The 12,919-nt window shown below is 35.7% G+C and overlaps 1 protein-coding gene across 1 annotated transcript in view; it reads left to right on the top strand.

Annotated features, from left to right (window-relative positions):
• Positions 1-10,056, top strand: part of Gpc5 (glypican 5) — a 455,251-nt gene extending 445,195 nt beyond the window's left edge. Inside the window, 1 exon segment of the mRNA XM_048341183.1 lies at positions 9,802-10,056. Coding sequence (XP_048197140.1) covers positions 9,802-9,969 — 168 coding nt within the window. The 3' untranslated portion in view covers positions 9,970-10,056.
• Positions 10,057-12,919: the final 2,863 nt, after the last annotated feature.

The raw sequence follows: 12,919 nt of genomic DNA, 5'->3' as shown, positions 1-12,919 counted from the left end.
ATGCTTACTTCTCACACATCTGCCTGAATGGCTGTGAGAGAAAAGGGGAAGATTTTAGGGGTGCATCTTTTAGAATACTGTGTTAAAAACCATTTAGCTGTTCTTATGTTTGGAAGTTTTTGAAAGCCAGGAATATATTGCTTTCATATCAAACATGTTGCCTATATGAACCACCTACAGCCAGATTTTATTGCAAGTCTTTGAAAAGCTACTACAGCTATGGGATCTTGCCAGACAGTTGGTTAACAAAACAACAACAACCACCCCCCCAACACAAACACAAACACACACACACACACACACACACACACACACACATACACACACACACTGAGCCTATTGAGAGGCTGATTCACCAGCTGAAAGAACTACATTTGCCTTAGAGGCATCAGATATTCTACCCACAAAATTTTTTCTCCAAGAGCATTCCTAATAAGCTTCCTAAACCAATTAAAAATAACCAGAAAGCATCCATCATCAAAACTGGCTATTTTCAGCTAATCAGCTGCCTGTATAATCTGCACAGCATTGAGGAAAGGATGAACATCTGAAATGGTGATTGCGTGGTTCTGTAATTCCACGCTGCCCGTACTTTGTCTCGTTCTCCAATTTATGGGTACATTGTCATGTGCAGGAACCTCTAAAAGATTATAGTGCTTTATAGAACATAAAGTGTTTTTCCATGCATTATTTTTCAGTAGAATAAAATGATTTTTAATTGGCTTAAGTGATTTGCCTAAGGCACACAATTAATGTGTGCCTGGGACTCAAAATCATGTCCTTTGTTCTAATTCTTATATAAATATGTATGTATTTATTTTCTACGCTCTTTGACAAGGAATAGATTCAAATTTTAAAACATCATCATTTTTACCTTTGGATAGACGTGGCTGACAAATCTAAAGCAGAATGGTCTTTACATAGTGAATTTTCCTAAGTGTTTCCTCCTTCAAAGAAAGGAGAGGCAATGTTACTCTCTACAGGTTACAAAGGTAACAATAATCGAGTTAACTAATCACCACTCAGCACTTAAAATGTGCTAATGCTTCTATTATGTAATCCAAAAAATACTCAGACAAACTTCCTATAGGATAATCTTATCCTGTTTTGCAAATGAAGACAGTGTGTAAGCTTGGAGAAATAATGTCAAATTCATTTTGGATTTTAAGTTTAAAAAAATACTTATATACTTTATGAGTATTTATAAATGTGGCAAAAATGAAGAGATTTATCACAATACGTGGCGTGAGTATATGACAACCTCTCACGTGTCACATACAGAAATTGCATTGTCCTTCTATAGATTCGTATTACTTGTGGTTGTTCTATTAAATGAGCACATCCAGACAATCGTGGTTTCATTAAGAATCTGAGAATTTGGTGGAAGGAGAGAATAATCCACTGTGAACTAATAAGAATATAGGTAGCCATATGATGATCCAGGACATGAATCTCAACTGCATTTCTACTCTTGAGAAAACAAAAACAAAAACAAAAAAAAACAAAACAGACTTTGTGTATAAATCATTTATGTAAAACTTCCATGTTTATGTGTATGATAAAACACTTTTTTACACATTTATTTAAAAGGTAATAGGACTTGAAAAGAAGTGAAGCTTCTATAGGAAAAGCAGCCCAGAAAGGGACAACCGGGGCATTTAAATTACAGTCAGTTTGCCTCAGTCATTTGAATTATATAAATAAGAGTGCAGGATGTGTAAGAGGGTTTCCATACAGCTAGATATAGTTTTTAAATAACAAATTTTAATTTTGGAACATAAACACAGTAAGTCAAATAAAAAAACACACAGTTGAAAGCCTCTTTACCAAACCTAATCAAATTGCAGACAGAATATCAGAGCTTTAAGATATGGTGGATGTGCTAGAATATGCAAATGAAGATAGAGTAAAACATTTAGGAATTATAAATAAGAAATTCATAGTCTCTAAGGTGTTGTTTGAAAGACAAAATGTAAAGATAAGCATAGAAGATATGTAAAATAAAGGCAGTGAAAAACATATTTAATAAAATAATTCCAAAAATTTCTCAAATTTTGAGAATTAGGTATTCACCAAGGTACAAAAGGCTTGCTTGTAAGACTCCAAAGACATTAGACTAGATGTGATCCTTGTAATGTCATATTATAGTTAAAACATTGTACATATAAAACATGGAGATGATATTGAAAACTTTAAGAAAGAAATGCCAAATTACTTATGAAGATAACCCCATCAGAAGAGCAGAAGATTTCTCACCAGAAATGATAAAATATGGGGCCAGAAAACTTTTCATTCTTGCAAAGAGACATTTGTGTTTTATAATATTATTCATAGGCCATACAAAATTATCCACACCAGAAGACACCATAGGGAGCCAACAAGAAACATATGAGAAGCACATATGTCTCTCCTATCGTGTACTAAATGATTTCATAGGTGGTACATGGCCTGCAGGATAACTTTTCCCATCTCTGCTTTCAGTGCAAGAAGGCCATTATATGATTTAATTCATGACTTGAAAGAAAATAACTATTATGCTAAATTATTATATCCAGCAAAGTTGTTTTTGCTAATACAAGGAAAAATTAAAATTCCCATAATAAACAATAATTAACTCAATTTATATCCACTAAGCCACTACTGGAAAAAAAAACAAACTTACTAAATGAGTAGATAAGCAAAGGAGAAATAAGGAAGACTCAATCACTACAAAATCATGAAAAATAACTCTGAATGTTAATGGCCTCAATTTTCCTATCAAAAGACACAGACAGACAGATTGGATTTTGAAAATACAAGGTTTGAATATTTATTAGCTATTATGAATCCATCTCACTGAAAAAGACAAACATAAGCTTGGAATAAAAGAATGGAAAAATAATTTCTCCTAATGGAACCTGAATGCCAGAGGAATAGCTGTACTTATATATGACAAGACAAAATTCAAACCAAAATTTGAAAGGACAAAGGAGTTATATCATTTTAATAAAGGGAAATTATAAAAGGAAGAAATAACAGTTGTAAATGTATAGGCACTTCATAGTGGTGCACCCCCTTTATAAAGCCAATACTACCAGATATATAAACACAGCTACCTCAACACAGTAGTAATGGGCAGATTTAATGACTCACTAAACAGAAAATCTAGACAGAAAATCAATAATAAAGTATTAGAATTAAGCAAAATTCTAGATCACATGGACTTAATGGCTATCTACATAATATTCTGCCTAAGAGCTTCAGAGTGCACATTGTTCTTACAAGCTTGTAGAAAATTCTTCATAGTTGACATTATTTTGGATATACGCAAATTGAACAAAGTGTAACAAAATTCACCAAACACTGTGTGGAAAAGGAAGGAAGAAGAAAATGCAAATATAATGGAGGGGATGAATTTCTTTAGACAGTATTATGTATGGAATTAACAGAATGGAAAACATGTGTACAATTAATATACATTAATGAAAAAGAAAAAGTAAGCAAACAGATAATTGAAACCTCCTCTTTCTTTCCAGTTAACAGTAACTAGAATAATGAACAGACACATATTTTGTGGATACTTTTTGCATGGAATGTCAAGTGTTTGTTCAAAAAACTTGTTAGGATTCTCTACTTTACCAGAAATAAGGGCATTTTAAGTATTCTTTATTTAAAACGGTGAAAAATGTTATTTAGTATGCTCACAATCTAAAAATGTAGACTATTTCTCCATTTTCCATATTATTTCATATATTTGAGCTATCTGTTATTCAATATTGATCTTTAGTATGTCATCTTTGATGTCAAGTACATCCTGAATACTTTTTAGAATAATAGATATTTACCTCTCAAAATCCCAGCTATTTACTCTATTCTCTATATACTCTATTTTCAACCAAATGTTTTCCAAATTTTTACAGTTACATAAATCAGGTAATGAGTACATTTATTTTTGAAGACTGTCACCTTTTCTCCTGTTTTCTTTCAGTTTTTTCCCTCCAAACCCTTCTCCCCCAAATGTGTATACTTCATTTTCAACATAATGTCTAGTGAGTATAGCACTGCTGTACTAATTCACCCTTTTTACCATCATTTTTGTGTCCCCCGTTACCCTCCCCAAATCAGATAAACCTATAAAGACAGAAAGTACAGAAGTCTGTCGGGATCTCTAGGATCCCTTCCCCTTGCTTCCCCGGAGGAGATGTTGAAATGTGGGGGTCTCGAGGACCCCTTCCCCCCCCCCCATCTCCAGGGGGGAATGCCTGAACCTCGATTTTATGGAATAAACTCCACCCTACCTCTCATACCGGCAGAAGGAGTAAGGCGTGTCCTTTCTGGACTGCTCTAGGCTGAAGTGGGATGCCGAAATCCCTTCCTCGGCTCCCCATAATGTGTCAGGAACCTCAGGACAAAGATAACGGGGAGACAGCTGGATGGTTGAATGAGTCTCAAAGGATTTAATTGGGAGGGGGGTTTATATAGCGGTAATGGCGGGAAAGGGAAGGACTTGGGCCTTTGGCTAAGCTGGGCTGCCCATCAGGTGATGTCATGAAACTTCCTTTGTGGGCTGGACAACCCTATCATGGTGGCACACACGTGTTCGCCCCCCAGGGGTGGGGGGCTTCTTTTCCGTTTGAGGCCGGAAGGTGGGAGGGACTCGCTATTACACTGTCCCAGGGCTGGGGGAAGGGCAGCGTCTCGCTCTTGGCGCCCTTCCCCCACCAAGGCCAAAACTGAGTCCCCAACAGAAGTCAAAAACTGTACTCTTTTTTTTCTTTTTTTTTCTTCTCATGGTCCCTTCCCATGGTTTTATCCCTGCTATCACTGTATCTGATCTTAGAACCCTGGATACTGTATATACGTGTATTAGAACTAGGGAAGGGAAAGAGAATAGCAAAATTGAGAGACAAAGGATAAAAAGACAAACCATTCCAAAACCATTTACAAAACCATTTGGTGTAAACCAACTGAACAACTCATGGGGAGCAGAGGGAAAAGAGGAAGGGGACAGTGGGGGAAAATGAGGGAGGAGGGTAACAAGTTGGATAAGAAATATACCTACTGCCTTACGTATGAAACTGTAACACCTCTGTACTTCACTTTGATAATAAAGAAAAAAAAAGGAAAACAAAATCTATTATATGAGAACTTGACTGTCTGGCGACCTTTGAACAATAGGACTTCACTTCTATAAGTGTATTGTTGTGTGTTGACAGGCAATTCACTTACATGAATTTGGAAAATATGAGATGAATCTCCAGTAGACAAGGCTGCTTTACATGAGGTTATTCATTTGCTTTTTGTTTGGGACAAATTAAGATGGGAAACAACATGTCTTTATCAAGTGCCTTATCCTATTCTTGCACTAACCTTTCTGGACTGATAGCTATCCCCTCTAGACTCATGATGCGAAACACTAGGGCAGATAACATAACATGAGCAAGAAACAGATTTGGAAAAAGTAATGTGGTAGCTGTAGGTAAAAGCCCGATACAGGTGAAAGCCCGATCTGTTTGAAGGAATTCCATTAAAGGTACTAAAAATAGATGTGTTATAGTTTTAACTGAAATATACTTCAAGTAGACTAGCTAGATTCAATTAGCTGTAGTTAGTTTAGTCAAAAGAGAAAATGAGTAAAGTTTTTACTGCAATGTCCATTGTTTTTGCTGACTACAAGTTCATTAGAATTTTGACAAATGATGTGTGTTACCATTCTGAGAAAGAAAATGAAAGTGAGCACTTGTTAGCATGTAGTTGCAGATGTATAAATAATGCAAAATCATTTTATGAGAAAATAAATTTGGCAGAACTACCATGTGTAGTAGAGAATAACTTACATTAAGATCCTCTTCCTTACTATCAGAGGAAGATGAGAATATTAGAAGTCCAAGAATAATGGTTCAAATAATACCTAACTGGATTAGCTGACTTTAAGAAATACTACAGATATATCTCTTGTTCAGAGATGTGGAAAACAGGAATTTAAAGAAGTAGAGAAAAAGCCAGGTGCCATGGCTTACGTCTGTAATCCAATCTACTCAGGAGGCTGAGATCCGAGAATCACGGTTCAAAACCAGCCCAGGCAAGAAAGTCCATGAGACACTTATCTCCATTTAAGCACTGGAAAACTGGAAGTGGTACTGTGACTCAAGTGCTAGAGTACTAGCCTTGAGCTGAAGAGCTCAGGGACAGTGCCCAGGCCAAGCCCTAGGACCTACAAGAAAAAAAAAGTAGAGAAAAGTGGAAAAGATGCAGAACCTAATAATTCTTTTTGAAGTGTACCATCTTTTGTGGTAAGGTGTGGTGTCTTATGGAAATTTTGACCTCTTGTACTGAGGAATGTGATAGAGATTCAAAAATATCATACAAGAAGTGTGCAATTAGGGATAAGAGAACATATTTCTGCTTCCTTTTGGCATAGCAAATGACCACACATTTAGTAGCTCAAAATAACATCCATTTGCTGGTTCCACAGACCAGAAAGCTGGCTGGACTCATTGGTCAGAGTTACACACAGTGAAAATTAAGTGGTAAGTTGCACTTAACTGAATTTGAAGATCCTAAGAAAGAATCACTAACAGGTCCACTTAGGCTCATGAGAGCACTCAGGTGAAGGACTCAGGTCTGCAACTTCTTGCTGAGTAAAGCCAAGCACTCTATTCTTGGGTTGCAGCTCAATCCCATGTCACTTGGACTTCGATGGCCTTGGACAACAGTTCAGTTTATACCCTAAAGGCCAGTACTGCAACTTGCTTAATCTAGTTTCCTTTAAATCCTGTTTTCAGTGTCTCTGAATCTGTCAGCCAGGGACTTTATTTTCGGTTACAAAAGTCAAGTGATTATTTTAATCCATCCCAGATATCGTAAATACAAGGTCATATAAGTAATGACATTTGTTACCTTTGCAAGTTTGTATTACTTTGTAAAGGAGTACCTATGAAAAGGGCATTATATTCACAATCCAATGGGGGTAGGGGGAGGCTGGAAATTCCCATGACTCAATATTCAGCTCCACTCATAGTTAAATTAAATTAAAATATTATTTTACCTAATTTGTTCCCTTAAATTTGCCTTAGCTGTCTCTTAAAGTGTCAATGACATAATAAAGGAATACAGAAATCATTATATGTATTTTAATATTATTTTTCCAATTGTTATAAATAAAATCTATACAACAGATAATATGTTCAATTACTTTCAACAAGCACCCACTTATTAAAATGTTAAGCATTGTTTTACATGGACTCTCTGTTTGCATTTTTTCATCCCAGTTATTTGAGTTGGGTCTGGGCGATTTATACAGTGTTCCTTCTATCCCAAGGGATTCCATCTGTGCTCTGGCCTAAATCCCAGAAAAATCCTGAAAAAAAATCTTAGGGAAATAAAAGTGAAGTAAAGTTGTGTAAGAAAATACTGGTAAACAACATCAGGGTGAAAAGAGGGAGCAAATTCATCATCAGAGTGTGACATTTGACCTTGTCAGATAGTACTTCAAAAATTGTATTGGAAGTCATGTAGTTGGATTCTTTATGAAATAATTGTTGCCATTGCAATAGAATTGATGATAAAATAGGTAATAATATTCAAAATATTTTAATCTGTAATATATTGGAAGAATAAGTGTTTGTAAAGTCCTTCACATGTTTTTCTTTCAATATGAACAGTGGTACACATAAATAGTCCTTATTTTAGATGAGAAGGCCAAGTTAGTCAAATAGATTTCTCAATATCTCATGGTTAATGCGTGTCAGAAATAGGATTCGTATCAAAATACATTGGAGTCTGGAGTCCAAGTCCTTTGTGATTGTACTAAATATACAATAGATTTCATATTTCTCAGTAGCAAATGATAACGAGTATACAATGAAACCATTTGTCCTCACCCTATTTTTTGTTTTGATTCTTTATATGATTTGTTTCACATCTGCCATCTGAGTTGCTTCATCGCAGAAGCCTTGCGTGCCTGTCCAGACAATTAAAAACACACCACCATTTTAAACAAACAGCATGTTTTAGTGTTAGCATCAAATCCAGTAAATTCATTTCATCTTGAAAGAAACTTTCTTTTTAAATTTAACATACTAGTAAGGCACTAGTGGCTCATGCCTGTCATCCTACTCAACTAGGAGGCTGGGATCAGAAGAGCATAGCCTAGACAGAAAAGTCTGCCAAGTTTCATCTTTGAAGTGACCAGAAATTAAACAGGTCTAGAGTGTGGCTCAAGTAGTAGAGTACCATCCAAGGAAACAAGCAACTAGAAGGGTGTGAGTTCAAACTTTCTTTCACAAAAAGGAAAGGAAAATGTATGTATTCTTTGAGAAATTCTAGCAAACACAAATAAGAATTTAAAAGTTATTGTCAGGTGACTAGCACTGCTTTTTGTTAGAAAGTAGTCCATTTAAACAAGTATATTTTTGAAATTTATGAACTTCAAAATTTAACTGATTGATAGAAGAATTCTTTATATAAGTGCACTTATCTTAGATGTACTGAGATTGTATTCCTCTATGTTCTTCAATATGAAATGCTGTTATTGGATTGTGTATTCCACTAACATCTGTGATATAATCATACATGTTCAGAAAATCACAGAAGTTACAACTATTAACTTTTCAAAAACCACTGTGTTAAGTTAAATATTGACAAAGCAGGCAACAGTGGTACAATTCATTTACATTACAGGGGAAGCTTTTGGTCACTTGTTCCCCAAAACTGCCTTAGGGATGTGACAGCACATATTAGATTACCTTACTTAATCTTAGCTTTAGATAAAGTTTCTATTATCCCTAAAGTCACCTCTTTAGAAAGAAGTTCAGACATTTACAATATTTTTCAAAAAGTATTACCAGTACTTTACGCTGTAGGGAAAATGGCTGTTCCATTCACTTTATTCATATAGGCAAATGGAATTCTTGACAACCAAGACCCAGGAATTACTTAAATTTTTAATGACTTTTTAGAAATAAATAGAAGTAAGGCCTAAAGTTTTTGTCCCAAGGTTGAATTCTGAGCCATTTCACATTGTACCATATATTTTATCTATAAAAGAATAAATGAAACTATGTTTGAAGTTCTTGATTTTTTTTTTTTTTGGCCAGTCCTGGGCCTTGAACTCAGGGCCTGAGCACTGTCCCTGGCTTCCTTTTGCTCAAGGCTAGCACTCTGCCACTTGAGCCACAGCGCCACTTCTGTCCGTTTTCTGTATATGTGGTGCTGAGGAATTGAACCCAGGGCCTCATGTATACGAGGCAAGCTCTCTTGCCACTAGGCCATATCCCCAGCCCTGTTCTTGATTATTTTGATGAGTGCTTTTTCTACTAAGATAGTGCTTTATTTCTCTTTGGGAATGTGTGGATGGTTGGTTGGTTGCAAAGGAATTCAACATACTCAGCCAATATAATTTCAGTTGAATTTCTACTATATTGAAATTTGGTTTATCATACCGAAACATTTTTTTTTCAGACATCATATTCCTCTGCCAGACTACCCATAAACTGGGTGGCTGCTTTTATTTGCTTCCAAACTGTCATTCAAAGCCCTATCACAAAGTTAATAGGGAAATGGTGGCTCTTCCATGGCATGAGACTGAACCCATTAGTTATCACTATTGTAGTATGTTTATTTATTTAGTATATATATGCATATATATGTGATGATTTGATTTGGTAAGGTAGCTACAGCAAAACTGTATTACCATGACAGAGAATCATTCTATTTTCTACCTAAGTTTTATGATACAGAGCACTTAGAACTGTGAATTTGCTGTTAATAATTACGTGTGTGTGTGTGTGTGTGTGTGTGTGTGTGTGTGTGTGTATCTAGTTGTTGCAGGGTCGATCACCCAAACCTGACAAGTGGGAAGTTCTTCAGCTGGGCAGCGGTGGCGGCACGGTAGAGCAAGTCAGTGGGGATTGCGACGATGAGGATGGTTGCGGGGGCTCGGGGAGCGGAGAAGTCAAGAGAACGCTGCAAATCACAAACTGTAAGTGAGCCACCACTTTGAAACTTTGACTTTGAAATACCTTTAAGGATGAGTATGATCAACACAGAGAACTGTGGACAATCGGTTCAGAAGTGGGCAAGAGGAATTGGAAATGAAGAGAAGCTGGCTTGTTTGTACTCAGAACATTTATTTGGGGGGAGGGTCTTTATTTTTAGTTAATGGGTTACAATAGAAATGACTTTTTTTCTGAGGAAAAGTAATGTGTGATTGCCATCCTGAGGCTCACAAACATTTTCAAGAAGCACGGTTCATTGAACATGGATGAGTAATAAAGGAATATTGATAAAAAAAAATGTGGAACTAGAAGGCATACTATTAAGTATTTAAATTGTAAAATGCTTAAAATAGGAGTATGCTGCTTGCAGTGTTTTTACTCTGCAGCGTAGCCACATTGTAGCAGCGCTAGGTGGGTTGCATGTGTTGTAGGCAGTGCTAGGTGGGTAGCACGTGCTGGTGATCAGCTCTTCAGGAAGCTCAGGTAGGAGCCTCAGACAACAAAAGCCAATGTTGGACACCCAAAATGTGAGGACTCATTTGAGAAACAAAAGTAAAACAATGCTTGCTATATGCTTCACATGTCCCACAAGCAATTAATGAACAGATAATGAATCAGTGGTCAAAACTATTTGAATTCAATTCTTATGCATTTGCTCTCTTGGAAGAAAAATCTTACCAAACACTGAATTGAATTATGTAGCTTTGAAATCATCTCTAGTGTTACTATTTGGGTCACTATCACAAAAATATAAATTCTCAATTATAAAAAGGGAAAATAAATCTATCAAGTGGTTATCTCTTCTGGGTTGTCACTGAGGGAAGACTATTGGTCCTGTGTTTTCCAATTTTTGTACATGTATTTGTTCATATAAGAAAAAGGCCAAAGTAATCGAGAGAGTAATATAACAGTTAATGTAGTTAACATCCCCAGAGAAACTGACTTTCAACTACTCATTTACTTCTTGTTCTACTGAAAGCAAAGCTAAAACAGTCCAGACATGACAGCTTTTCTTGAAGATTGACCTGACTCTAAATCACCTAAACACATTTGGTCTGCTGGTATGATATACCTTCTCATAAAAGTAAAACTCTGCTTTGAATTTTTCTGTAGTAGTAAGTGAAAGACATTCAAATATTTCATGCACCAGTCTTCCATTTCTTCAAGGTCTAGTTTTATAAAACACATTTGTTGATTAAAGGAGCTGAGGCCAATAAAAATGCAAAGTTGGAAGACAATTCACATGAAGAAATGTGTTTTTCTAATAGACATAATCATATTTTTAATTTAATGCTGAAGATCAACTCACAAGAGTGTGAGCAGGCTTAAACAGCAATGGATTAAAAGTTACAATGATTCTGCTGCAAACTGAGGTTTCTTCTTACTAGCAGAAATAAGAATATGCGTTCTTCTAAGTGGTGTGAATGCAGTTTATCAGATTCATTATCTCTATCTTACTCTCTCTCTGTATGTGGACAAAAAAGAAAAAAGAGTGAAAAGTAAAGTGTTTCACCAAGCCAGTAAAATCACAACACTTATTTATTAGAATAATATGCAATTCAAACTCTTATTTTCTATGTAATGTTTAATATTTACTATACTTCAATTTAGGTTTAAATGTTAACAAGATTTTAAGATATTATAATGATTGCCAAGAAAGAAATATAAGTTGAAATAAAATTCATCTGGTATGTGTGCATGTGTGTATACACATGTGTGTATGTGTGTTGGGTGTGCATATACATGTGTGTATGTGTGTTGTGCATGTGCATATACGTGTGTATGTGTGTGTGTATGTGTAGTAGGTTACATTATCAGATTTTCTGCTTCTGAACATTCTTATAAGCTCAAAAACTTGTTAGCTTTGGGTTTGTTTCATGACAAAAACGAACCAGTGAAGGATATTCAGCTAGTGTTTTCTCACAAATCTAAGTGTCAGGAAGGTAAAATGATTTTTTTTTTTACTTCAAAACCTTGGTTCAAATTACTGCTTAAGTGGTAAGGTATTGTACATGCAAGTATCCACTAGAACTGAAAAGAGTATCTAATGATTGATGACTGTGGTCTTTTAATTTTTAATAAGTGTTTAGGAAACCACTGACCATAGTATGCTGAAATAAAGATGGGTAATGAAAGTAGCAAAGTATAAGTAACATTTCTAATTTTAAGAAACATTGTAATATTTTACCTGTGCTAAACTTGTTTGAGACTTGTAAAACAACTAAAGAAATAATTTTGGATCATCTTAATAATCTAAAAGTACTGTAGTTCTGAAACGTTTACTAGGATATTGCTTGTGTTAAGATCTTGAAATAAATCATAATTAGCCCTATTCCCAATTCTATTTGAAAACTTTTTTTTTTTTTTTGGCCAGTCCTGGGCCTTGGACTCAGGGCCTGAGCATTGTCCCTGGCTTCTTTTTGCTCAAGGCTAGCACTCTGCCACTTGAGCCACAGCACCACTTCTGGCCGTTTTCTGTATATGTGGTGCTGGGGAATTGAACCCAGGGCCTCATGTATACGAGGCAAGTACTCTTGCCACTAGGCCATATCCCCAGCCCTGAAAACTATTTTAAGTGTTATTATATGTCTCTTTTGAAAAAGCTATCTATGCCACATAATTTTCACTCAAAATAATTCCTCTATTACATTGGAATGGTTTCAAATTTCTGATATGAAATAAATATTTTCTATGTTTTTGTTGCACTTAAAATTTGACTCTTCTATTCACTGCTTGCTCTTTCACTAATAACCTGAAATTACGGGATTGACATGGCATTTAATCTTCATTTTTTTCCATCCCTACCCACACGAACTGCCACCTGGGTCTTTTCACGGTAGAAAACAGTGATGCTGTTTACAAACACCAATGGGAAAACACAAGTTTTCTTCTAGGCATGCCGATCAAAGCTCATGTTACTGAAACCAATGACTCATCAACAC

The sequence above is a fragment of the Perognathus longimembris genome, chromosome 3 (assembly GCF_023159225.1).
Source record: "Perognathus longimembris pacificus isolate PPM17 chromosome 3, ASM2315922v1, whole genome shotgun sequence".
In the NCBI taxonomy this organism is placed as follows: domain Eukaryota; kingdom Metazoa; phylum Chordata; class Mammalia; order Rodentia; family Heteromyidae; genus Perognathus; species Perognathus longimembris.
The sequence above is the reverse complement of the archived record's forward strand: the minus strand, read 5'-3'. Positions and strand labels throughout refer to the sequence as shown.